The 27083-nt window shown below is 40.4% G+C and overlaps 1 protein-coding gene across 1 annotated transcript; it reads left to right on the forward strand.

The window, feature by feature from the left end:
- Positions 1–785: 785 nt before the first annotated feature.
- HTRA3 (HtrA serine peptidase 3) lies at positions 786–26272 on the forward strand. Its single transcript, XM_059845245.1, has 9 exons — positions 786–1530; positions 9615–9714; positions 11467–11689; positions 12349–12543; positions 15128–15160; positions 15826–15940; positions 22255–22303; positions 23975–24070; positions 25297–26272. Exons 1-9 carry the CDS (start codon positions 1107–1109, stop codon positions 25460–25462), a joined length of 1401 nt encoding a protein of 466 aa, XP_059701228.1. The 5' UTR covers positions 786–1106; the 3' UTR covers positions 25463–26272.
- The last annotated feature ends 811 nt before the right edge of the window (positions 26273–27083 follow it).

Raw genomic sequence — 27083 nt, forward strand, 5'->3', positions numbered from 1 at the left:
GGCAAGACTTACTCTGCATGTTATGAAGACAGACTGTGGAGGTGACTAGTTGAGAGCTCAACAGACACTCTTCCACCTGATAGTCTTACTCAATACGTTTAACAGTAGATTAAAACCCTCAAACCTCAAATACTGAGGCTTTGACAATACTTCCAAATACTATTATAGAGAAGCTGCCAAATCTTTTGTTGAAGCAAATGACGCTGGGGAGCCCAGCAGATCCCCTTTGGCAGCTGCCAAGTGTCTCGTACAACGTGCCATGCAGAACGGGTGGCTGCAAGGACTGTGTTCAGCTACTTGTGTCTCTGCTCCGACACCTGCAAAGAGAGATTCGTGCCTAAGAGCGTGTTTAACATTACAGCAGAGACCAAACTAAGAGAGGCCAAACTTGATTACCCTTCGGTGGCAGCGGCGACAAACGCCCTTATTAGTGCTGACATTAAAGACAAGCATGAGGGAAGGCAAAGCGGCTGCCGGCTTTCTGCCCCTGCACTCACAGAGCTCACAGCCGCCCAGAAGTAACAGATTCGCCTTTGTTTATGCCACGTCGGGCACCCACAGCCCCTGGTGTCCAGCGGGTGGCACAGCCCGCCTCACGCCGGGCTCTCCCCATTCGGGGCGGTGATTTACCAGCAGGCGGGAGGCTCTGCTCCGCGGCGCCCAGATGAGGGGAGCGGGCCCTCCCCGCTCCCTTCGTCCGTCCCGCCCGGGGTGGAGCCTGCCCGCCCGGGGCTGCCGGTGCTGCGGGAGGCGGAGGGCCCGTCCCTCATATAACCCTGCAGCGCTACCACCGCCTCCCGCTCCGCCTGCCCTCGGCGCTCCGTGCCATGGCTCGGCGCCTCAGCCCGGCCAGCTGAGTCCTGGGAGCCGCCGCGTCCTGCGGGGACCGAGCCGGCCGTGACTCCGCGGCCCTGTCTCCGGCCTGCTGCCCTCCGCCGTCCCGCTCGCCCCGCAGAAGCGCTGCCCGGGGCAGAAGGCACTGTCCTGCCCGAGTGTGCATAAAGCCCGCCTTCCCCTTCCCTCGCCGCGATCGCACCTTCCCGCCTCCTGTCTCGGGGCCGGCCGGGTTCGCACCCCGCGCTCCGCCGCCGCTGTCCCCGCCGAGGATGCGGGTGTCGCTGCTGAGCCCGCTGCTCCTGCTGTCCCTCAGCGCCGGCCCGCACGCCGCGGAGCTCCCGCTCGGCCGCGCCAAGTGCCCGGCCCGCTGCGATGTCTCCACGTGCCCCAGCCCCAGCTGCCCCAGCGGGTACGTCCCCGACCGCTGCGGCTGCTGCCTCATCTGCGCCGCGGGCGAGGGGGACTCCTGCGGCCGCAAGGAGGACCCGCCCTGCGGGGACAGCCTCGACTGCCGCTACCCCATGGGCAAGCGCTTCGCCAAGGGCGTCTGCCAGTGCAAGCTCAGCGCCCAGGTGTGCGGCAGCGACGGGCGGACCTACGACAACATCTGCCAGCTGAAGGCGGTGAGCCGCAAGGCGCTGCAGCACGGGCTGCCCGCCGTCGCCCAGGTCCAGAAGGGAGCCTGTGAATCGGGTAGGAGCATGGTGGGACCTGCCGCGGGGCGAGGGGTTGGAAACCTGGCTTTCAGGGTAAAGAAAGTCATAATTTTCAGTGGCCTGGGAAGACTGGGTGGCTCTAGGGACTCTAAAAACCTCCAAGGATGTGGCGCCTCACCTAGCTGCTAATGACACCTGTGGTATGCGGAATGGATGCTCAGGTGCTTTCTGACCAGCAGAACTCCTGGATGCTCAGGGTGGGCTTGGGCTGGGGTTTGGGAAGGGTTCCCCCAAACCAGCAGCACGGCTGTGGATGATGCCTCGCTGAGGTGCAGGTTGCCGCCGCAGTGCTCCCGGGACAAGAGGCGGGCGCGCTTGCCAGATGGGAGCGAGGTGGGGGGAGGTGGCTCGGCTGCCAGGCCAGGGCAGCGGTACAAGATTTTCTGGAGGCAGGGCAGCGGTACAAGCTTTTCTGGAGGCAGGGCAGATGCACCAGTCCGCTCCCGTCCGGCCTGTGCCACCTTCGCTCACGGCGCCGGCTGCGGTGTCGGCCGCGCTGTTGGGCGGCGGTGTTGGGTGGCATCCCCTGTGCAGGGCACAGCCCGCACGAACAGAGCGGGACCCGGGAGCACCTGAGCTCCGGGACTGTCCCTGGGCTGTTAACCGTATTTACCCGACGGGCGAATCAGAAAACGCCTCTAAATGCCCATCAGGGCAGAAAAAACACTGAGTATTAGATCAGCCACGTAAAATATAGTCTTTTGCCTGGTTTGCTTTCTTCACCAAAAGGTTTTGTAGTCTTGTAGAGCCCCAAGTAGGGAATACAAAAGCCTGAAAAGCTCCTTTATAGTGTAACATATTGATACTCAGGCTATCAAATGGTCTTATGGTTGTAGTAAAGTGTAGAGGCCTTTGCTCAGAGCCTGTGATCAGGATTGGTGATTTAACTTTGGAAAGTTTAGTACTCTCTTAAGCTAGTAATTTCCTTTTAGTATTAAAATGTGTCTCTTTATGGAAGTGTTAATGCTGGCAGTATCTTTCCACATACTTACTGATATATTATTTTAAGGGTTTGCTTCTGCTACGTTTCCCATAGAGTTCCTGAAAAGAGAGAAGTGCTACGCTTAATGGAGTTGTAAAACATGCATTAGTGTTTCCATTATGTCAGGTAAACCACTAACCATCCTATTTATTCATAGCAACTGGCCAAAATGATTGGAAGGTTCAGAAGGAATAAGGGTACTGTTGTAGCCTTTCTGTGAACATAGGGGGCCTTTCATATATATCCTGATCTTTGGAAAGGGTAAACCAGTTCAGAGTAGGAGGATATTCAAATGATATTCCTGGAGCTCCTCTCAGAGTATATCATCAGAGCCAAGAATTTTTTCAGATGCCAGCTTGAAGCTGCAGTGTTCCATCTCTCTAGTATTTTGTAGTTATAAATTGTTTTCTGCCTGTACCTTTTCACATCAGCAAATGTTAACTTTAGTACTCCTAAAACTTGGTTGAAACTGATCTATGTGAAATAATCAAAATGTTTAACCAAAATGAGTGAACTAGCCTGCATCTGAGAGCTTGCTGAGTGCTTGGCATTTGGTATATGTGACATTTTCTTTAAGGAATCCTCCTGCATCTAATGCTAATAGGCTTAGGAATTTAGAGCTGTGAGGCAGAAGAGATTTTTTTTTTTTTTCAAGAAACTATTTTAGTGTTCACTTTATTTTGGCTTCATTTTTTTTTTTTTTTGTCTCAGAAAACCTCAGCTTAGATGAAGCATCTGGTTTTCTGTTGAGATTTAATTTTTTTTGTTCAGTTCTACAGCTGCACAAACTGAAGCTCAAAGAAACCGAGTGTCTTGCCCAAGGTCAGGCTGAATTGGTAGTTGAGCCAGGAATAGAACTCAATTATGGTTTTTTTTTTGTTTTGTTTTTTTTTTTTTTTTTTTTAACAATAACGTGCAATGGCTGTAATGAGAGGCTTGGAAGAAAGTTGACAGTTTAGAATTGCTGTCACATTTCTCTTTCTCCTGTTTTTGCCTGGCCTCAGATGACTCAGAATTTGAAGGGATAAGCTAGTTATGAAGTAAATACAGTTTTACTTAACCATCCATATATCAAAATAAACTCAGATAACAGAAGGTTCACATAGTATGACTAAGTCCCTCTTTAGAACATCTACAGACCCTGAGTGGCTCCTGAAACATCTGCTCCTCTCCTTTTTCAGTTGCTTGTGTTGCTGCTGAGTTAGATTCTGGCTGTGATAAACCCATCCAGACTGAGAAACAGCTGTGGTTTCCTGGTGACAGCAGTCTGGTGAATAGGGATACATGAAACAAGGATGCAGGCAGGAAGAGAGGAATGAGGTGTCCAGAGTTACTGAGTGATAATCAAAAAGTTAGCAGAATTTAAAATGGTTTTTTTCTTGTTGAAGTCCTGGATTGGGTTGACAAGCACCACGCCAAATTGCAGGTTCTACACACAGTGGACTAAAGGGAGTGTGCTCTGCATGGAGATCCAGGAGCTCCATTAGTGATGCTCTGCAATGTACCAGTGACCAGGGGCTTCTGAGAGATACTAATGGGAGCAGTCTGCAGAAATCCTGAGCAAACCTAAACTCCCTGCTACAAATACTGGGGGTTTTTTAAACTTTTTTCAACAGTATATACCTTTATATATGGGAATATATTGCAAAACAGCTAGGTTTTTTCCTTGCCTTTTTTCACTTACTGTGATAACAAGCTATTACAAGCTAGCATGTAAGGAGTGGAAGAAATACTTATGGGGGATAACCTCTGTAATCAAAGATCTATTCTTACAGAGCCCTGTTTCTCAGGGCAGCAAGTGTAAGTTTTTAAGAATGCTGCATATTAATCTACTAAGATGTCAGACATCTCACTCAAAGGATTCACTTGGTCACCTGCCTTCTATAGTCAATCTACTTGTTTCTTGAACAAAGGACTGGTTTTGATCTCTCAGTACAGCTTAGTACAGTTAAATTCCCTGCAAGGTTATTTTGCAGATACCTTCTGTGAAGAGAGTTTATGTGTCAAAAGACTTGTATTTTCTTACCTAAGACATGGAAGCAAAAATATTTTTTTTTAAGTACAGATGCTTTTTTGTCAATGGAACTAGGAAAATTTAAAGATTAATTAGAAAACCTTTGAGGCTGGACTTGACACTCACCATTTGGTGTCCTCTGCACTGTTAACCTGAATTCACTCTCAGAAAGGAGTCGTGACTGACTCACCCAAGTCAGTCATATCTTTGCAAGATATGAGCCTAAAAGTTCATATTCTTAAGAGAATGTTTGAAACACAGTTAATTCATAAGTCATTGCACACAGGTGTTTGGAGTGTGCCTGTATGTAACCTTAAAGATACAGAGGAAGAACTAAGTGTATGATTGTTTGTTTTTATGAGAAGTTGGCCCAGTGAGGGATAGAAGTCTCCTGCTGGTGTCATTGCCATCAAAGCCTCAAAGCTGCCTGCAGCTGTATTTAAGGAAATGTACTGCAAGGTATTAGCTGGAAACACAAACTTTGGTCACATTCCTGTGCTGCTTGTTTTCCTTATGCCTGAGTTGCTTTGTGTTACTGCAGGTGAGGATGGATAGTGTACAGGATTTGGTATACAGTTCAGAGTAGAGCACTTCACTGCTTTGTAGGATAGGTGTCAGGAAAAGGATACTCTTGCTGTATCTCCTCATGAGGGTTGCTTGGAAGGGAGGGATACCAAGCATACAAAGTCAGTGTGGTGTCTGTGCTAGAAGGCTTGTGCCAGTCTGTCTCTGTCTGGCCCTTGTGATTGCTGCATTGCACAAGAAAGCCACTTTGGTGTTGGTTCACCAAATTGTTTTCATCTGTGCACGGTAGACATCCGTTGTATAAACAAGTTGCCTGAACCATAATGTGGCATTAAACTCACCAAGGCTTTATGGTCAGTGCACAGCTATGCAACTTGATCTTAATGCTGAATTCATCAGAAAAGCTGCCCATGAACCTATGTTTCCAGCAGATGTTTCTGTTTTTTAAGCAGAGACATTATAATCTTTTATTTATCTTTCATTTCTTTCCATGAAAGCACAGAAGGGACAGTGTTTATCCCTTGTGATCAGATCTGCCAGGTTGCAGTCCTCCTTTAGACATAATAATTTTGCTGAATGCACAGATCTTTTCTGAAGCTGGTTTTAAAAGGGGGATGGGGAAACAACCTTAAAAGAATGAGTTTTCCAGGCTCACAAATTCTTAATGAATATAAAATTGTGGATTTTAATACAATGTGTTGTCTTTAAGAAAGCAGTGAATGTGATTTGATTTAATTCTACAGGGACTAAGTTGGCAGATATTCAGAAATGTTCAGTCTTTTGCAAATGTAAATTGGTCTGGTTTTATTGTCTTCAGTGGGATTATAATGATTATTTCTGCTGATTTTTTTCCCAGTTCTCTTCATACTAGGTTAACTCTACAGATTTGTTGGCATTGTTCCTGGTTTACAGCAGTGTTAATGAGATTGGAGTGGATCTATTGTCTCTGCAAGAAAGTAAATAAACCACTATTAAGTGGACCCATAGCCTGTAGATGACCTCACTATCCAGGAAAAATCTTAAACTGATAATAAGGCTACTCCTACCCAAAAGGCACTCAGCTTTGGCCATTTAAATTCAGTGTAGTTGGAGCCCATAAAATTGGAAACATAAGATCATACTTTAGAAAACAGGCTGAAAATCTTTAGCTCCATGCACTTAAATTGAAATCTGAATTTTGTGTGTTCTGCAAGGGGAGCTGGAGACCTGAAGATCTAATCACTTAGTTGAAATTATAGGCTCAAAGTTCAAGGCTGCTGAAAATCTGGTTGATTTGTGGCTATGGAGCAGATTGGGGAGATCTAGTTTTTTTGGCTAAGAAATGCATAGACAGCTAAGGACTCCTACAGCATAAATTTGGTTTTGTTTCAAATGCAACCCGGTTGCAGCACCTTTGAATTCTTGGTTATGCAACACTTGGCTAATCGGATTAAAATATGGTTTTTTGCCAAGATAAATTAGATTTTGTTAGTGTGAGATGATTTTGAACACTCAGTAATAATGTGGAAAATAATGCATGTTATTGAGAGACCCTTGAAAAACTATGTGGCAAATCTCAGAGGATCAATGGGTCAAAATCTACAAAGGTGCTGTGGGCTCAGAGCTGTTACATGCTCAGGGCAGCAGAGATCTGAAGGCTATGTGGGACTCCAGAAAGCAGAAATATGGAGGGGGGAGATACATATTTAACTTTCTCTTTTGGTAAGGACAGTGGCAGTAGCTAGTGTCTACCAACTAATGCAAATTAAAGGATAGATTCTACCTCTACAGTTGTAACACTTGTATTCAGTGTGACATTATACAGTATACTCAGTGCTAGATGTTGCTTCCTTCTTTAGTTTCCCAGGCTTCAGTTCCTCCTATTTGAAGTATATTGAGGACTTCTGATGAAAACCATCAGCACTAAAATACTGTTAATAATAACCAACACTTCTGTTCCCTTAAATAGTACTGAATGAATGCAAGTGTGCAGTTACACCTTCCACATCTGTAGTTTGACTTCCTGGCACATCATATATATGATGTGTTTAAAGGTTCTCATCACTGCCAGCTTGCAGAAAATTATTCAAGAAAGATCAGCTTTGTAAGTCAGTTTTCACCAGTGTTTTGTCCCCACCAGACAAGAGAAAAAACAGCTCATCTCTGATCAGCCCAGATCTTCAGACACACCTTTCATACAAAGCCTGAGTGTCTGTTATTCTTGATCCTCCTTTGTTTTAGATTTCCCTTTAATATTGGTGCAGATTTAGATTTTCTTTCAGGTTTGATCATTCTTGTCTTCTAATCCCAGCAGGTAGGTTCTGGGCTTCTGCTCAGACAGAGAAATGTTTTTACTGTTGTATGAAAAGAAGATAAACATGGTTTCAGTTTTAGTCTCCTCTCTGTATTGCTGCATTTTATTTTCCTCACCTTTTTTCATGTTGCATTCACTACCTCTTTCAGATACTTTCTCTCTGCCTCCCCCAAATCCTACCTGGAAAGCCACTGCCACCCATGATGTTTGCCTGGTGGCTAGGCAGGAGTTAGGTTTTTGAACAAGCATCTTCCTGTGCTTGTGGCTGTCTACAGTGCTGTATCCATTTGGTCTGGGCAGAACAGTTGAGCACTTAGAAGATGCAAATGGATTTAGTTGCCCTGAGTCACACAGAGCTGTGCTGATTTACACCAACTGAAAGGCTGCATTCATCCCCAGGTTTTCCCCAGTTCTGTGCAGTTCATCAGCTGCCTTTCACTGAAGCATGGTCATGTCTATTAAGATAAATGTGATGGCAATGTTATATCCTGTCAGTGAGCACTTGCTGTGTAGGCAAGTGTTCAAAGTCATGTCAGTAGACTTCAAAGGATATACTGCATAATCAGGCAAGCTGCTTGGGAACTAAAGGTAAAATAACTCTTCAGTGGCCTTGTAAGCAAAATAAATAACAGTATATTGTGCTTACATTTGACTGTCCTCTGTGATTCCTGTTTGCTGTGTCTCTTTTAAACAAAGCACTAAAACAAGCACATTAAATTGGCTGGAGGAATTCTTCAGAGTGTGTGAGAATGTACATAGAAATAATAGACTGAACCTAGTCCTGCCAAGCTTTTCCATTTGTTTATTCAGTATCACATAAATCTAACTTGATAAATTTAAGCAGGGTTTCTTTTCATTCAGAACTAAATACCGTGCCCAGTAACAAGATAAAGAACTTGCAGACTTCTGTGAAGAAATTCCTAATCTTCTTGATCTGGTTTCTTCAACTCATTTGCACCCTTTGGTAGATCCCATAGTTAATTTTAAAGCTTCAGGCTGTGAACACGAAAGATTGCTATCTGAATTTGGTGATACATCCCCTATCATGTGCTTTGCATGTGTGGTGGTATGGCTCTGTGTATCAGGGACTGCAGAGAATATGACATTTAGCACAAGCAGTGCTATTCCTTTGGGATATTGTGATGCTAGAATCCGGGATGCTGTGGCATTAGAAGCCAAGATGCTGTGGGCTTTCCCTCTTCTTTAAGAGCTCAATTTTACAGTATTGTATCCACTCTTAATGAATGCTGTGTATAGTGCTGTTTAATGTGGTACCCTACAGGCTTTTGTCAGACATTTCAGTAATCTATTGCTAGGCCCAGCTGCATGTGATAGCTTAAATGTTAATTTGCAAAAAGTTTTAAGTGGAAAGGCTGTAAGTTAAAGCAGGTTTCTAATGTGTCTACTTAAAAAAAAATTAGAACTTAAGTTTGAATTGTGACTCCCAAATTCTGCAGCTGTGGCACTCAGCACTTGTCAGACCACATCTGGAATACTGCATCCAGTTTTGGATCTCTCAGTACACAAGAAAGGCATTGACAAACTTGAGTGTGTTCAGAAGGTCATGAGGATGTTTGGGCAGAGCTGAACATATCTCTTGTGAGGAGAAACTGAGGGTACTGGGCTTGTTCAGCCTCAGGAAGAGAAAGCTTCAGGGGGAGCTGAGAGCAGCCTCCCTGTGTTCCAGATCCATACAGAGGTGCATAATGGGAGGAGAGACAAGGGATATGAGTTGAAGCATGAGCTCAACAAGTTCAGACTTGATGTAAGAAAAACCTAAGCATCATGGGGGACAGTGAAGCAGTGGGATAAGTTTCCCAGGCAGTTTCTGGAATGTCCATCCTTGGAGTTTTGGACGTCCTGACTCTGTTTACCTTTGTAGCTGATGCAGCTTTGAGCAGGAGGTAGAACTAGATACCTCCTAAAGTCCTTTCCAGCCTGACCTGTCTGATGATCTGCTGTGTCTTGGATAATAACAAGTAGTTGTCCTCAGAAAAATGCTCATGACAGAGTTTATAGACTTCCAAAGAAAAGAACGTAGAGCTAAGTGAACCTGATGTTTAATTTTCTCAGGATCACACAGAATGCTAGGTAAGTTTTGAACAATCTTTATGACTTTGATATCTTTTCCAGTACTGCTTGAAAACTGTTCTAGTAGGAGAAACAGACCAAATCAGGTTCACCTTGCCTACTTGATAAAAAAATGTATTGTCTTATTAACATATCCAATTCTTTCTGCTAGTATAGGTCACCTACAGTCCAGCAGCCCAAGATACAAATTCAACTTCATAGCTGATGTGGTGGAAAAGATTGCACCTGCAGTTGTGCACATTGAACTTTTCCTCAGGTAACGCTTTCAATTGGTTTTAGTTACATTGTTTAACAAAGATCTACTGTGTAGTAACTTTCCTCTTGAATTTGAGATTCATAAAATATTCTAAAATATTACAGCAGACCCATTTCTCCAGAGAACCACCACTCATTTGTGTGTTTTGTTCCTGTTCAGTAGATCTATTCTAATGGGTTTACAGTACTATAAAATATATACTATCTACCCTAAAATAAGTCTATCTCATCTTTGGAGGTATCTTCAGCCTTCACTAAAATGTTCTGCTTTTTGGAGTGTATTTGTTATTTCAGTTTAAATACATACATACATACATATATATATATATATATACACATACATATATATGTACACACATATATATACATATTTATATTCGTGTGTGTGTATATTCAGACACTAAGCTGGAAAAAAATGGCTTGTTGTTACTTTTTCAGCTTTGAATGAGAGGTGATTTTATTTTTGCAGGAAGAACATTAAGAGGTAGAATGTTGAGGAGATGTAGCCTATCCAAACACAGAAATGACTCCTGATAGGAAAGAAATTTACTAAATTTTTTGACCAGAACCTCACCAATATTCAGGATGCTGAAGCTGGACCTGATACGGCAAGATCAACACTGAGTGTCAAAGCAACCTGAGAGGTTTAAATATGAGTCCTCGAACTCCCTGCTGTCAGAACAAATTACTGTAAATATTGCATGTAGTCCATTATGTGAATACCTTTCTTCCTAGAGTCCTCTCAAATTCCACAGATATAAGAATTTCTTTGAGAATTTTGTAGGCTTTTTTTTGTAGGCTTTATCTTGATTTTACAAAATCAAGATAGTCAAGTGTATCAGGAGACAGTTTTATGCACATGGTGATTGGTCCTTTGAGAGGATGTTACAGCTGAAGATCTTTAAGATCTTTGCATATGTAGTTAAGATTGTTTGTTCTTTCCCTACAAGTAAATGTTTGCCCAGCAGCTTTCTGGGTGCTTATTTTGATACTACTTTTTCCTGGGATTGGCTCCAATTGTTTACTGCTAAATAGTCCAGAATTTTCAAATAATATCCTAACCAGGACCATCTCTTGTAAGAAAGACTTTGTGGGCCTTTTCTTGTCTTCTGCTATGCAGAAGACCTTATGTTCCCGTGACATAAGGTCATGTATGGCAGTTGTTCATAGAGAAAATTTGTAATACCTTGAACTGTTTGTAAAATCTTTTACCTGTTGTTTCCCACCAAGTTTTATCCATTGTTAGTGTTTTTCATTTTTTCTTTCACATTCCTAGTAATTTTGGTTTCCAGACATGCTTTTTCCAGTCTGCACTTGGGCTTCATAATCCCCTTAGACCTCATCTCTTCCTTTATGCCTCTGTCCAGCTGCAAGGTTCCTTCTTCCCCTTTTCCCATTAGATGATCAGTTATTTTTTTAGCTTTATTATTTCCCTCTTTCAGTATGTAATCAATAACCGGTGGGATCAGATGGGCTCCTTCTCCTTCCTTTTTTGTCACCTACCCTCTGTGCAAGGAAGTTTATAAAGACAGAATTGGAAACCGAAGGGAAAGGATCCTGCTAATTCTCTGTAAACCTCAGTTCCTATCTCCCTGACTGACTAAAACCAGTCACAATTTTCAGGAAGGGATCCTTTCTCTTTAATTTTTAAAAAAAATTGATTCTCAGGGTGAAAGGTGGTAAGTGATGTCTAATATAATCTTTTCTTAAGTTGGCTTTGCTTATGACACTAAATTTCTTGCTTTTTGTACAGGCACCCTCTCTTTGGTCGAAATGTCCCCCTTTCCAGTGGATCTGGGTTTATTATGTCTGATTCTGGTTTAATTGTGACCAATGCCCACGTGGTGTCAAGCACAAATGCAATATCAGGGAGACAACAACTGAAGGTACAGCTCCAGAATGGAGATACTTATGAAGCAACCATCAAAGACATTGATAAGAAATCTGACATTGCAACAATAAAGATTCACCCTAAGGTGAGTGACAAAAACAGGAGAGTGCCTTCATTTGGGCAGTTTCAGTTTCACTTAGTACAAAATTATTTACTAGAATATGTTTAAGGATTCCTTAGAAACATCTGTGGAAAACAATGTACTGAAATACAGGTCTGGAAACTTTTCATATCTTGGAATTAAATTACTTTGTCTTCTGTGCTAGGAACTGTAAAAATTAATAGGAAAAAAAATCTTTTAATTCATTTCATTTGGGCAAAAACTCACTTAATATGTGGTAAAATCGTGCTATCTTAACCTAAATACCCAGGCTAACCTTTCTGAGCTTTGTGCCAGTATGTATGGACTGCAAGGTGGGCATAATGCAGAGAGAGTGGCAGGCTACAACTGGTTAACAGTTGGTTTGTATGCTGTTTCTAGGAGGAGGCAACAATCTGCTGGAAAACAAGGAAATTTTGATGCCCTTCTTTTCTCAGTGAAATTGCAAGGAGCTGCAGATAGCTGTTTGTTTTTGAAGATGGTATAAAGCAGCATAAGTTCTGGGTATAGGATAGCGAGTGGCTCTTTCATTAATGTAATGGAAAGTGTTTGTTCCTAACTTTTTGCTGGTTTTTGATCTTTGCAATCAGGTTATTTTCAAGTATGAACTAATGCTTATTTCTTTCTCTCTCTGTTTACTTAAGAAAAAACTACCAGTATTGTTACTGGGACACTCAGCTGATCTGAGGCCAGGAGAATTTGTGGTGGCAATTGGAAGCCCATTTGCCTTACAGAACACTGTGACCACAGGTATTGTCAGCACTGCTCAGCGAGATGGCAAAGAGCTGGGCCTGCGGGACTCGGACATGGATTACATCCAGACAGATGCCATTATTAATGTAAGCACGAGGTGTGGGATGGGTTCCACTTCACAGTCTGTCCCCACTGTGCAGCATGGAAGTGCCTGCTCTGAGAGATGAATACAACAGTTTTGTTTAACACCAGTGAAACTCTTTTTCAAAACTCTATGCAGTGTTGCAAGGTGTGTTCAGACAGTGTTGTGAAGGGAATGATAAATAAAATTCTCCCACTGAGGTTTTCTGTGAGGATGCTGCATAGGTCAGATGCTTTGAATTCTGTAAATCTCATGCAGCAACATGGTTGTATCGACCAGCAGTAAATTAAAACATTTCTCTCTCTGCCTGCTGAGTTGCTCTGGTCAAGAAAGCTGTAGAAGGGAGCCAAAATTTCTTTCATCTCCATCCATTAGAAGGAGATGGAGTAGTCAAATTGAGAGTATGTGCTTCAGTTTAATGACAGGACACCCAGGTAAGAACATAAGGAGAGGACTGGGGCTTTTTGTTGCTGTTCTTGTTTTTCCTTTGCACATCACATAATCAGAACAAGAATCAAGGTGGAAAATAACAGAAAGTTTAAGGTACGGTTTAGAGCTAAAGGTCCTAGCATTGCATGTTATATAGAAATACATTAAAGTAATGTTCCTTCAGAGCATCTTGGAGTGATCTAAAGAGCTTAAGTGAAGTGCTTGGGTGTGTGTTTAGTTTATACTGCTTCTAAAATGAGTGCTGCACACATATCTGAGGTGGAAAATGGCCTGAAATTTTATACCTTAAATCTGTTACACATTGAAAGGAAAATATTTTCAGGATTTTTTTGTTGGACTTTAATGTCACATTTGACATAACAAGAATTAATAGTGTTTTACACACACAGAGTGCTTCACAAATCGTTATTGTCACAGACTTGTTGAAAGAAATTGTGTAGGGAGGAAAAAGGAGGAAAATTATTTTTTGTGCTAAGATATGACATAAAAGTGAGCTTTTTCAAAAAGCTTTTGTGTGACACAGGAGCTGAACCTCTGTAGACATTTAATTGGAATTACACTCTTCAGCTGTGCAAGGAAAATTAGGAAAACTTAGGCAAGATGGGTTACTTGGGAGCACACATTGAATTGGTGGTGGAGACAGAATTGGAGCATGGGATTCTTGACTTCTTGCCTATACACATTTTTCAAGCTCAGACTCCTTCCTTGTGTATGTACTTAGACATTTGCTGCCTTCCAAAGCTAATGAGCAGGTTTAGACAAGGATAGCAGAGTGTGTCAGATAATGCTGGACCAAAGGAAGAGTGATAGCAGATGAGGTGAGGAAAATGACACTAAGTTTGAATTGCTTTGCCATCTGGGACCACAAAACATGAAGATGATCCCTGGCATAAGGATGCTTTGTGCTTAGCTAATGCACTCATTTTCTCCTGAGAAAGGGAGGAGTTTGAGAGTTGGTCTGTTCAGAGCATTCCTGTGGCTCAGCCAAGACTTTTCTGCAGGAATGTGCATGCAGCTGCCTTTTGAGGAATGCTGGGACAGCAGTAACATAGGGCAGTAGAAAACAGGGCCATAAGGTTCTAAATGGAGCTGTATTGCATGTGCTGAAGGTCTTTCACATCCTTCAAGCAGAAGACAAGTGAATGAAAGACTATGTGCTGAGCAAGGCTGAAAAATCATTATTTTGGTTTCTTTGTGCTAGTCAGACATAACAATCACGTGTGCAGCCTCTGGTCACTGGAGAGATAGAATATAAGGAACTTATCTATTTGTTTAATTTGAACTTTGAAGCTGTTTTATAAATTTTTATGTCTGTTTTATTCTCCAAAAAATCAATAAGGCTTGCCCAGTACTATCTAAGTGTAAACAGTTTGTGTCTTACTTCTCTGTCATACATCATTTAGCTTTTGTTTCTTTTGAGTGGTAAGTTGCTGCTCTTGGCTGTTTTGCAAACCTACTCTAAATCTCTGGCCTCACTCAAAAACAAATTGTTGAGCCAGCTTGAAGATGGACAAGCAACTTCCCCAACTCTCATTTCCTGTGGTCCTGTTGCATGTTTCCTTGAAAGGCCATTAGGTATTAGGTAATTTTGGGCTGTTCAGAGCTGCTCTGTGCCTTCCCTAGAGAGGCATATGTGTCTGTGGTTACTAAATCAATCCTTATGTAGTAGCTACCTCATAGCGATATGCTGCGATTAAATATGCAAACCACTGTATTCTGCTCCAGTGGAGAATGAGAGACTGACAGTGTTACAAACCAAAGTGATGAGTGAAACAAAAATTGTACAAGCACTTCACTGAAGTATAACTTTAAATAACTATTAATTATTTCAAAACCTTGTTCTGACAGGCTTTAGAAGAATCAAAATACTAGTTGTAGCTATTCAATGTCTTAGACTATTTGGAGTGGCTCCTAAGCTAATTCCTGTTTCTGAAAAAAAAAATGTAGTCATGAGAGGGATGGAAGAGTAGAATAAGACCTACTTGTAATCTTCTGTGATTGATATTGTGTCTGTCAGTACTGCATAAGAAATTACCTCCTCTCTTTCATTTACTTACAAAAACAGTACTGTTTGTAATGAGAATTGCATTTCCAACAGTGAAGTATTAATTTATTGTTCCCTTATGTCATTTTTACAGTATGGCAACTCTGGAGGACCTCTAGTTAATCTGGTAAGTCCATGTGACTTGGTTTGGTTGGTTGGTTTTGTTTCAATAGCTAGTTTCAAGTGGGAGAATGTTCTTTTGGAAAGATTCATAGGTCATTCCAGCTTCCATTCATTTAGCTAATGGTGGGCAGATAGCCTGTAGCTAATGCAGAATATGCAAATTAGGTCTCAGTTCACACACTATAGGAGAACATTTCCCCATTGAGCACAGAAAAATTTACTTTGCAGTGAGGAATATTGGATCTGGAGGGAGCAGATATACTCGTTAGTTCATGCTGTGAAATGTGGGATGCACAACAGAGATGGAACCTGGCAACCCCACACAACTCTTTGAAAGTAGATTGCTTTAAATCAGCACTGAAAGTTTTGCAGGGCAGTGGTTGTAGTGGTAGTAGTGACTCCACTGCCCACTTGGCAGAGGGAATGTCTTGCTGAGTGTTGGGATGGACCTTGGATGAACACACTGTACTGTAATCTCTCTGGCCATCACAGTTAAATGTGAAATGGATCATGAATCAAAGCCCAGATCCTCCCTTATAAGTAGTGTTTATTTCTTAAGCGATTACAACACTCTAAAATTTCTTACACCAGCTTTTAACATGAAATGCTAGGCAGAGAGCTGGATCCTGTATTTAGGAGCAAATTTAATTGGGTGTTGTCTCCCAACAGGATGGTGAAGTGATTGGGATAAACACCTTGAAGGTCACAGCTGGAATTTCTTTTGCTATTCCTTCAGATCGTATCACTCAGTTTCTCACAGAGTCACATGACAAACAAAGTAAAGGTAAGGTCTGCAAGAAACAGTGACATCTTCCAATTATTATCCTGATCCTGGTGAAGTGCCAAAAGACACAGGTGTGGGGTCCTATTACTGGAAGGAGGAGCATCCTTCTCCATTATAGAGCATCACAGACAGGGAAATAGAAAACAATCTCACAGAAGTGGGAGAGACTTTTTATTACTCACACCCCCAAAGAGCAGACAGTGTGTGTATAAATATGGGAAATAGGGCCTCTGAGAATAGTGAGGACACAGATGAATCATCACTGTCTCAAATTATCTTGAGAACAGATGATCACTTGTTTAAGGAGTTTTATTGTCCTCTTTTCATTTATTGTCCAAGCAAAAAGATTAAGGTATACTGTAGAAAATACCCTTTAAAAGCACCTGTCCACAGGTGGGGTGTAGTCCATAGAACCTGACCTATATTTTGTCATGGTCATGCATGTCAGTTTAATATAATCACATATTGTGACAGACTCTCAGGCCCTGGTGGAAGAAAGGCTGTTATTAATTTGTGAATAAATACGTGGGAAAATGGGATAGAGGCAGAAAGAAAGGTCTCTGCACTAGACAGCATATAAATCTAAATATATTGGCAATGACAACTGCAGTACTTTAGACTTTTTTTACATGCCTGCACCATATCTGTCACCCTGTTCTAGATGTCATACTATAGGCTGCACAGCCAAATCTGAACTAGTAATGCTGCATCCAGGCCAAACCTTCCTTACTCTCTCTCTTGCCAATTTATCTGTCCGCACCCTACTACTAATCTTTTACCATGAGTGTTGGCTGCTGCTGTTCTTCTCTTGAATCTTTTTGTTATTAATCTTGTCTTCTCCTGAGTTCATCCAGTTCCTGATGCCAGGGTTTTTTCCCTGCTTCACTGTCCTCTCAGATACTGTTATTTTGGAAACTTAGCTTAGTCAGTGGTTTTAGAGTGATGCATCTGCTTATGTGAGAGCATCAAAAACCTGATGGGTCCCCTCATCTGTGTTTTGCTGAATTCCACAAACCGTATTGTTTTCACTGTTGATTTGGGGAAGGAGGAAGGAGTAGTTGAAAAAAAGTTGCTAATTATATGCTGAGAAGTGCATTTTAAAGTAGCTGACATAATTTTGTTTCAGTCAACATGTCAAAAAGCTGTACTTATTTGCCCTGGTTACTAACTTATTGTTGGTGTCTAAAACAAACAGGTGTCCCATTAGTGATGTTACTCTTTAGAACCAAACTGCTCATCCCAGTCCAAGGAGGAGCAATGACTCAGCCTGCAGGCCTGGCCTAGAGGCATGAACTCAAGCCTTGTGCAGAACTCACTGTCTCTTGGTAACTGGGGTTGGAAAGTCAGTGAAGCTTAGAGATGTCACCGCTGAAATCAGTCACTTTGCTCCTTCAGTTACCTTTACCTCCACAGAATGATGAACTCAGCTATAGGCCCAGAGGCAGCTTTTCCCATGGAGGAGCTGTAGGAAAAAACTGTGAAAGATTCAAGTTTATACCGGGATTGTAAGATTTTTATTTTTAATCATATCACATAATTCCCTAATCGAAAAGATTTATACTTTCTCTTAGTGTCACTGTGACTGTCACTGCTCCAAAAACCCTGGGGCACAGGAAATTTTATTATTTAACAAATTTTTTTTGCTTTTGCTTCTCTGAAGTACATCTTATAATTTTGCTGTAGCAGAACAGTCATTTACACCCTTAATGCATAGAGAGTTTCTATGAGATATTTTCACCACATATTTGGGACTTAGTTTGTATTTTTTAGGCCTTCAGTAATAGTTCTCAGGTTTATTATATGGTCACTATTTTTTGGCATAATGAATTTATGTAAGCAGAATTTTAGGGATGTTTTTATCATGTTTTCTTTTCTTCCAGTTATGTTTCAGTAGTTTCAGTGGGATCCTCCCTTATGGTACAATTAGGTCATAGAAAGACATTTATAGGTATTACCATTTTGCTTTTAATATCATTTTGCCTGAAGATGATAACATTCCCTTAGAATACCACTCTTTCCAGATTTTTTCTAGCATAGTAGATACTCAGTTGTTTAATAGGCTGGACAGTAGTCCTTTGAATCTCAGTTGATCAGATAACTGTTTTATATAGAAGGCGTATATTTTTTTTAAATCTCATCTATTATATATAATTTCAAATATCTGCTCTGTTGAAGAGCAGGAGTGGAGAGTGGAGAAAAAATAGAGGATGTAATTTGAATGAAGAATTTGCACTGTTTGTTATCTGTACATTCTATATTACCTAATGCATTGGAGTATATAATAGCACCTAATGTATTTTTAACCAAAGATTTGCCACAGCCTTCACAGAGGTATTTGTCTGTTGAATGGTCTGAAAGCCTTTGCTAATTTTGGGGTTACCCAGTAATAAGGTTAATGTCCTTTTATAGTTAGCTAGTCTTAAATTGCTACATAAAGTTAAGTGTCTCTATCTGTATCTCAGTTTTAACCAGCTGAGTATTCTGTGTTTATGTCTAAAAGTTAACTACATACTTAAGCATTGATTGATTTTATTTTTTTAATTTTTTTTTAGGAATTTCTCCATTTCGGTCTTGGCTCTATCTATTCCTAGTTTAGAGTTGAGCAAAACAGTAAAACTAGGAAGCCTTTTAGATGCTTTAAGGTAGAAGTCAGTAAGTCAGCAATTTGAAAAAAATATTAAAGAGAAAATCCATCCTAAAAGATCAGCTTAGCCTCTAAAAGTGTCAGCGGAAAAGTGAATAAACCTTGTTTCAGATGGGCAAGGGGAAATGGGGGAGTTCTGCATTGGCCACACCTAACAACTCATTTACATAAATCCTCATTTTACATCCCCAGGACCTTGTATTAGTTGTGTTGAATCAATATTCTTACCTTTGTATTTGAATGACTATTACCCATAATAATTACCACAAATCATGAGCATAGGAGCCTTGCTGAGTGTAGGTTCAGACCACTGTTAAATTCAGCTATGCAGTTTATATGAAAGGGACACTGCACACAGTCCAGCATTATAGGCTTGCATGTTTTCTATTTGGCAGTAGAATATCTTTCTTAAATGCTTTCAGGGCTGTTCATATAATCTGCAGGATGTGCTAGGTGAAAAAGGAATTATCAGAAAAGTAGAAGTTGGTGCTTGAATAAGAACTGCAGGATCCATTTGTTCACTTGGAAGTCCTGGTGGTATCCTAGCCCCACTGAAATCAGCTGCATTGGGTATAATTTTGTACCACAGTTACTCAAGCCCATAGAAGTTTGAGTCTATGCCCCCTTAATTTGGATTTATCAGTTCTTTTTGCTACAGTTTGTAAGTCATAAACATTTCTGCCTTCACTTGGTGTTTCTCTGTCTGGTTTTTATCTCTATTGTTGATCAATAAATAAAGTTTAAGAGTAAGGCAAGTGCTTTCCTTATTGTGAAACAGAAATTTCTGGGAATAGTGAACTGCTTCTAGATACTTGGGGTCAGCTGCTTGTGACTTTCTATTAACAATAAGCAGATTTAAGTTCAAACTTGTGTTTGAGGTTGGTTTGCTTGGCTTTGTACCTCTGGAATCAGTGTTTAATCTGGCCTGGTATTTACAAAAATGAGATTTGAGTCTCTTCTGTGCTGTGCTCCAGCTTTAGGCCACAATGGTTTCACATTTGCTAAACCTGATTCTTCTAACATATGTTAACTACTGCTGGGTCTGCACCCTTGTGATGTTCTCCTTAGATTTATGCCATCACTTTATTCCAGTTCTCCTAAATATTTTTTCTTTCATCTCATAATTGCACAATTTGCCAGAATGACAGGTTTTGAGATTTTCTATTCACAGAGCAGATGTAATATGACAATGGTAGATGCAGGTGCCACATACTGTTCTGCATCACCGTGCCTATACTTTGGGAATGATAAAACTCTACTACTGGTTGTCTGTGCCTGTTCAGTCTCTGCTGATACTTCAAATAAGATGGACCATAAAATTCCCATTAATCACTGTTGAAAACTGTGGTTTTTGTTGAAGGTGTTTGACTTGGGTTAAATTCAATGGAATGGACTCTTGTTAAGCAAAAGGACTGATTTTTTTTTTTTTTTTTTTTTTTTTTTACTTATATTCTGACACACAAAATGTCTGGAGAGGGGAAAGAGAGTAGTGTATACTCTGCTGCTAAAGTAACCTATGGCTTGTAGTTTTTAGTTTTACTTTATGCAATAAATAGCATGCTACTCCTGTAGTATGAATTGCTGTTTGCAGTATGGCAAACCTACTGCAGAGAGAGGGCTGAAGGCCTTTTTGAAATTCAGTGCATGAACAGGAGTGAAGTAATACTTTGACTTGCCCAAAGTTGAAGGCAGAATTAGAATTTTGGTTAGGAGTAAGTCTGTAGTTGCAAGACTTATTTTTTTTCCCTAAAGCTTTATGTTTACATATATCTTTAGCCACTGGAGAAATAATTCCTTTTATCACTAGTGTAATTTCTCCTGTGATTTTTCATTCTTGCAGTTCTGTTTCTTCCAAGTCAATTTCTTTTGTCTTCTTTCATTTTCATTTTTCATCATGTAAACAATTCTAACTCAGGCTCCAGAGTATCTTCATGTTTCTGCAAATTTCTGCCTCACAGGTGATGAGCAGCATCAAAATGTTTAATGCAAATGGAAAACTTGTCATCACAGATGCTGTCACTGGTCTTATGAAGGGAATTTCATTATTTAACTGTCTACATTACATGGACAAGGGGATTGTTTTTAGGGGGGAGAATTATCATGTCTGAATATTTTTGAAAAATGAAAAATTACATTTCTGCCATGGGGAGTGGAGGAGCGCCATGAGCTAGTTCATGGTCATGCCCAAAGCTCTTCAGACTTCAAATCTGAGCAATTGGACTTCTTGATATTCTTACTATAGCAGATTTTGATCTTGCTAGTTTTACTTTAAAATAGAGGAGAGCCAAGCATTCCATGGCAAAGTAGGGTTGGCAGTTATGGATGCCAGATTTTTCAGAGTGTAGTAAATCCAATGTTTAGTAGTCAACATTTTCAGTGACTCCAATAGGAATACTTGGCATGTGTAATATTCAGAACTAAGTCCTTTACTTGGGAGTAATTTTCTTGGAAAGAATAAGAGCTAGAGAAGACTGTGTGCATCTCCTTTTTCCTCATATGAGAACCTGGAGAAACTCAAAGATCTTGTGAAGTCGTTGTTCTGGAACAAATAAGTGGAAATATTGTTTCATGCCGGATGTAACTGAGTACTGCAGCACTCACTGCAGGAAGTCATCAAACTGCATGTTTTTCATAAGCCAGCTGTGCAACATCTTGGCTTAGTAAAAGCCAACTTCAGAAATGTGGTGTTCTTCCTAAAGGAGTGATTTCTTACAATTTAAAATTCCACAGAGTCCTAGTGAATTAGAGAATAGTTTCTATTGGAAGGGACCTTTAAAGTTCATCTAGTCCAACCCCTCTCCAGTGATCAGGGACACCTTTCACTGCATCCAACCTGACCTTGAGTGTTGGCAGCTAGGGCATCTAACCACTTCTCTGGGCAGCATGTTCCAGTGTGTTACTACTCTTATAATAAAAAATTCTTCCTGATACCTACTGCCAATCTACCCTCTTTTAGTTTGAAGCCATTACCTTTTGTCCAGTCTTATAAGCCCTCTTTAAATACTAGAAGACCTCATTAAGGTGTCCCTGGAGCCTTCTTTTCTTTAGCTTGAACAACCCCAGCTCTGTCAGCCCATCTTCATAGCAGAGGTGCTCCAGCCCCCTGAGTATTTTTGTGATCATTTTGGCAAAGGTCTACATGTTTTTGTTTGGTTTTTTTTTTTAACTTGCTTTTTATTCTTTGGGGTGGGAATAACAAGCCATTTGCATTATAATCAGTGTGAACCTTTTGATTGCCCTTTCTCTGAAAAGTGGAAATTTAGATTTGTTTAGATTCTATTTCTGCATTTTAATGAGAACATCATATGATGAAATTGTCTTGACCAGTTTCAGATTAAATGGTAGTTGGTTATGAAATTTTCCATTTACTGAATTCTTGTGATACTAAATCACAATAATTTCCTGAATTTCCTGGAGGAAGAACTCTTACAGAGTGTAAATTAACTTTCCCTCTTACCTTTAGTTGCAGGGAGAGGGGTCGTCATTCTGTACACTAAAGCTAATTTAAAAATTAAAAAAAACCCCTTTAGTACAGATGTGTGTGATTTTGTTTAGTTTTGTTAAAATCTGATACATTCTGTTTTAATTTTCAGGTATTTTGGGTCATCAGAGCAGTTATTTTTGTCAGTGTTTACCTATATTTCTTAAATATCCTGTGTGTTCCTTTCAGATGGGAAGAAACGTTTCATTGGCATCAGAATGCTGACAATAACACCTGCGTAAGTATCTTAGAGAGGTAACTGCATGTTCATGCACACAAGATGGGGTCAGCAGTGCTTCAGAAATTCATTAATCTTTCTCTACAAATCTCCAGAGATCCAGAAGTGGGCATTGGCTTCCAGGAAATCTTCAGGCTTTTAAATGACATAGGTGAAATCTATGTTCTGAGACCTGCAAAATCTCTAAATAGTGATAGTAGTGGATGTCCTGCTGATGGCTGAGGGAAAATAGGAAGAGCCTAAACACAGACTTTGGTTCTTGACAAGGACACTTGGAGTTACGCCAGGTTTTCGGTGGCATTTAAACAAAATGGTGCTTTCAGGTGACTCTGAGTGCCAATGACAGATCAGCTGATGGAGGGTTTGGTGGTGTTTTATCAGTGCCAGTGGAGGCCATATGGTGTGACTTTGGTGCCTAATCATTAACTAGAAAGAGCTGCTAAAGTGCCAAACTAAAGCTTTGTCCCTCCATGTTAACAAAGCCAGAAATGGACACCCTCCTCTGGCTCTGTACTGCCTTTTCCCTCTTTGTGTCTTGCTGTTGCCCAGATATATTCTTGGATAATAAATGAGAGCTCTTGTGCTGATGTTCTTTCCCAGCAGTAGGCATGTTTCCAATGTGGCAGTAGACTGCAAAATTAAACAAGACAACTTCCAGCTGGGGTTGTAGTAAAGCCATCTTTTTTCCTTGAGTTACTCTTCTCCAGTCCTCCCTGAAGGGTCAGATCCTCAGCTGGAATGAATCAGTGTAATGGCATTAACATCACTGATGGAGAGACACTCAGGATGTTTCTCTGCATAATTGTGAACATGATGTGAGATTTTACTGCTGTTGGAGCATCTAAGTAAGCCATGTAAGATGTCTGCAGGCCTGTCTTCAGAAAAAGACCACTTCCCTTGTTTTGTTTGCTTTAATTGTTCATTTGTTAGCTTCCTCAGTACTAAATCAAATAAAGAGAAGCTGTGTAGCCATTTTGGCTTGTTTTCCTTCTATGGGACCCCAGTTTTTCATGGCAGACAGCCCAGTGATCCATTCTTGGCTTAAAATCTTTCTTTCTAGAAATGGTTTTTAACCCACATTGTACACAGACCTGAAATGATGTCATCATCTCTGAAATGAGGGGATGTTTGTAGAGGCTCTGTTTTGCAGGGGGTTCCTGTTTTCTTTCTTTAGAAAGTAATCCACAAAAATTTGAGGAAACTGAAGTTTCCAGCTCTGTCTTTTTTCTGGCGTTATCAAAAACTCTATTGTTCTAGATAAACACAAATTAAGAATGACTTGCAAAATAAAAGAAATTAGAAAAGTTAGCAAATTTCTGCCCTGTCACCAGCATTAATTCTTTGGGCAGAAAAACCTTTTGTCCCAGAGAGTGCTCCTGTTCTTGTGCTCTTGAACAAGGCCCTCTGTGCTACTGCTACAAAGAGCCAAAGAATCTCCTGCAGATTCTTGCGGGAGATTTGCGAGACTGTTAGGTTTAGCATGCTTTGCACAGGTGAGGATTTTACCTCTCTTAAAATCTATGCAATTGATTTTAATCCAAGTTCAAATCCCCTACATTTTCATCACAAAACAACAGGCAAATTATTAATTTGTCACAAAAAGTTTAAATAAGAATATTCATATGCTTTTGTAGTGAAATCAAATTCTGTATAACTTTGTTCTTCTTTTAGCTTGGTGGAGGAGCTGAAGCACAGTAATGCTGATTTTCCTGACGTCAGAAGTGGAATTTATGTACATGAAGTTGTTCCAAACTCACCTTCTCATAGGTAGGTAGAGGACATTATTTTCTTCACCACAAATAAACCTCCAGAGGGATAGTAGAAGGTAATATTAATTTTATATTCAAGTATTTCCTCATACCAGGCTTGATCTGTATTTAAACAATTAAAAATTGTGCCTTTAGGTTTAAAATATTTGTGCTAAGATTCTGCTCACCTCTGCAAAAATGAAGCATTTCAGAAATATTTAAATAATGGAATTGTTTATGTTGGAAATGACCCTTAAGATCAAAAAGTCAAACCTGGAACTGACAAGGCCACCAGTAAACTCTGTCCCTTAGTGACACTTCTACCCATCTGTTAAATTCCTCCAGGGATGGTGACACCACCACTTTGCTGGGCAACCTCTTGCAGTGTTTGAAAACCCTTTCTGTGAAGGAATTTTTCCTATTATCCAATCTAAACTTCCCCTTGGACAACTTAAGGTCATTTCTTCTTGTCCTGTCACTTGTAACTTGGTAAAAGAGACTGCCACCCACCTCACTACAACCTTTGATGACATTATGAAGCACTAACAGTGTGCAAATAAAAAGAACATCCCAAATACAATGAACTAATTTGAGGAGTTTTGTGAAGTATGTTGAGTATTAATAAACAGAAACTTGGATTAAGTTTAAGTAGGCAACAGCTAAGGCACCGTCAGAGCTGTTATCTGAGACAGTGCTTAATCTTAAAGGAAGAGGCTGTTCTACAGAACAGTTGCAAAATAAATAAAATATTTCTAAAAATTATTTTAGGAAGATCAAAAGCAAAAGTAATAAAAGCAGCTATTCAGGATTACATTTGAGCAGCAAGAGAGAAATAATTTCCCAGTACTTTAGCTAGTATACTTTACTTGTCTTGAAATTTTGCAGTTTTAATTTTCAATTCTTGAAATAAATACTGGTGGCATAAAAGCATGGTCTTGCAAATGGACTTAGAAAAAAAGGCTTTTATCTATTACGGATTCACTTTCTCATTTGTTGTACTTTTGTAAAAGACATGAGCAAATTGATTTTTTTTTTTCAAGAAAAAATCTTCAGTGAAATAACCTGAGCCTTATTTTGCATTTAGCAAGTGCCACCTGTTATTATTTCACAGTCAGGAGGCTGGAATTTCTCTTCAGTGGAGACTAAAACAAATCAAAATTTATTGCATTTGCAAAAGAGGTGGTACCCTTTGTACTTTTCCTCTGCATGGGATGCATCCTTAGTGCCTTTTTCTTGCCTTTGCAGAGGAGGGATCCAGGATGGAGATATCATTGTGAAAGTCAATGGGCGTCCTTTGGTGACTTCCAGTGACCTGCAGGAGGCTGTGATGAATGAATCACCTCTACTACTTGAAGTTCGAAGAGGAAATGATGACTTGCTATTTAACATTGAGCCTGAAGTTGTCATGTAAATAGAATTGAGGGAGCTCTCACCATAAGTAAACTCACTTATTCTGGAACACTAGATACCTCCTTTACAGCTACAGTAATTATACTTCCTGTTGACTAATGACAAGGTGGACTAACTTAATTGCCTGAGCCATTTCTGTACATAGTAGCTAGAATGACTTCAAGGATGCCATTTATAGAAGATTTAAATTTCAAAGAAACTTAAGGACTGTGTTCTGGGGAGGAGGAGAAAAACTGATTTTGGGTAGCTTGTAGAAATGGGTCCCACTTCCTGTAGATGCAGATGCAGAGCAGATTCAGTTCTGCATATGGAAAGATCCAAATACTACTGGAAGTAAAGAAGTATTTAAAAGAGAGAATTATTCTTAAACTACAATCATGGCTGCAGCAGACCCAAGTTATTGCAATGCAAAATTGAGCTCTTTTTTTTTTTCTTTTATGTAACTTTTTCAATGTGAACCTATTATTGGCAAAGCTTGTTCTTAGTGCTTCTGTGCTCCATGTCAATGCAGGTAGATGAAATCTGTAAATATTGAAAGGAGCAAAAATGGTGTCAGGCTATAGAGTGTTACACCTAGGTCATGCGATTTTTGGAATATAGTAAATGATTCTTATAGAATTAATGCCTTATATATAAATCAAAACGATGTGCTGAACAAAGTTAAGTTTGAGAAAGTGCACAATTTTTTAAGAATTTGATACAAACTTGTTTTGCATTTTTACTGGTAAGCTTTGCTGTAAAATTGTTACACTACTTTTGGCTTTGACTGTGTATGTTTCTACTGTAAGGAGATTAAAGTTTACACAAATAATCTGTTTATGTAAACCTCTTTTTAAAAAAATGTCTTCTCTGCTTCTTCTGTCTCACTGGAATCTGCTCTCCCAAGAGAAAATTTTCGTACAGAAAATTTGGCCCTGATGTTATGAAAACCCTTTGAATCCCTATGATATAATTATGCTGCCCTTATTTAGACTATGTTTAGAAATGCTTTGCACATAAGTAATTTATTTACGCTGTGTTTTTCCATATTTATGAGTTGTGCTTTGATGTCAGTTAGAGAGTATCAAGTTGGGGTCCTGTTGTCCTCAGTTCCCTCTGTATGTGATGAGAAGCAGAAGGGAAGCACACCAGTAACCCTGTTTTACAGCTAGAGCATGTGAAACGTCTGTGTAATAAACCCAGGAGAGAAATTGCTAAGAGCTAAACCCAGATCTCCTAGGTACCCCAAACCAAACAAGTATCTTAGTGAATATTTCTTCATTTCCCAAAGAGGCAGAGAAATGTTTCTATCTGGAGCACTTTCCACATCAAGCTGTGCTTTCCAGACCTGTTTCTCGTGTCTTTGTTACCCTGATGCAAAAAGGAATTAATCTTTGGGCAGTTCCCTTGAGGTTTGCCATCATGCCTAGACTTTCTGGTTATACCAAATCACTCATGTGTGACAAACCTTGCATCTTCAGGTTTATACAGTGCCGGACATGGAAAAGCACAATCTGTTCCCTCCTTGCTGGCTGACTGGGACTGCAGCTCTAAAGTTCAGAGGTGGATGGGGTACCTTCCTCTTAAATATGAACAGTCCTTCCATCACAGAAATGTGACATGCCTGTAATGATGGCTATGCC

The sequence above is a fragment of the Haemorhous mexicanus genome, chromosome 4 (genome assembly GCF_027477595.1).
Source record: "Haemorhous mexicanus isolate bHaeMex1 chromosome 4, bHaeMex1.pri, whole genome shotgun sequence".
Classification (NCBI taxonomy): domain Eukaryota; kingdom Metazoa; phylum Chordata; class Aves; order Passeriformes; family Fringillidae; genus Haemorhous; species Haemorhous mexicanus.

Coding starts and splice junctions, on each gene's coding strand:
- HTRA3 (XM_059845245.1), top strand. CDS start 1,107: ATGCGGGTGTCGCTGCTGAGCCCGCTGCTCCTGCTGTCCCTCAGCGCC. Junction 1,531..9,614: donor GAAGGGAGCCTGTGAATCGG/GTAGGAGCATGG, acceptor CTGCTAGTATAG/GTCACCTACAGTCCAGCAGC. Junction 12,544..15,127: donor AGACAGATGCCATTATTAAT/GTAAGCACGAGG, acceptor TCATTTTTACAG/TATGGCAACTCTGGAGGACC.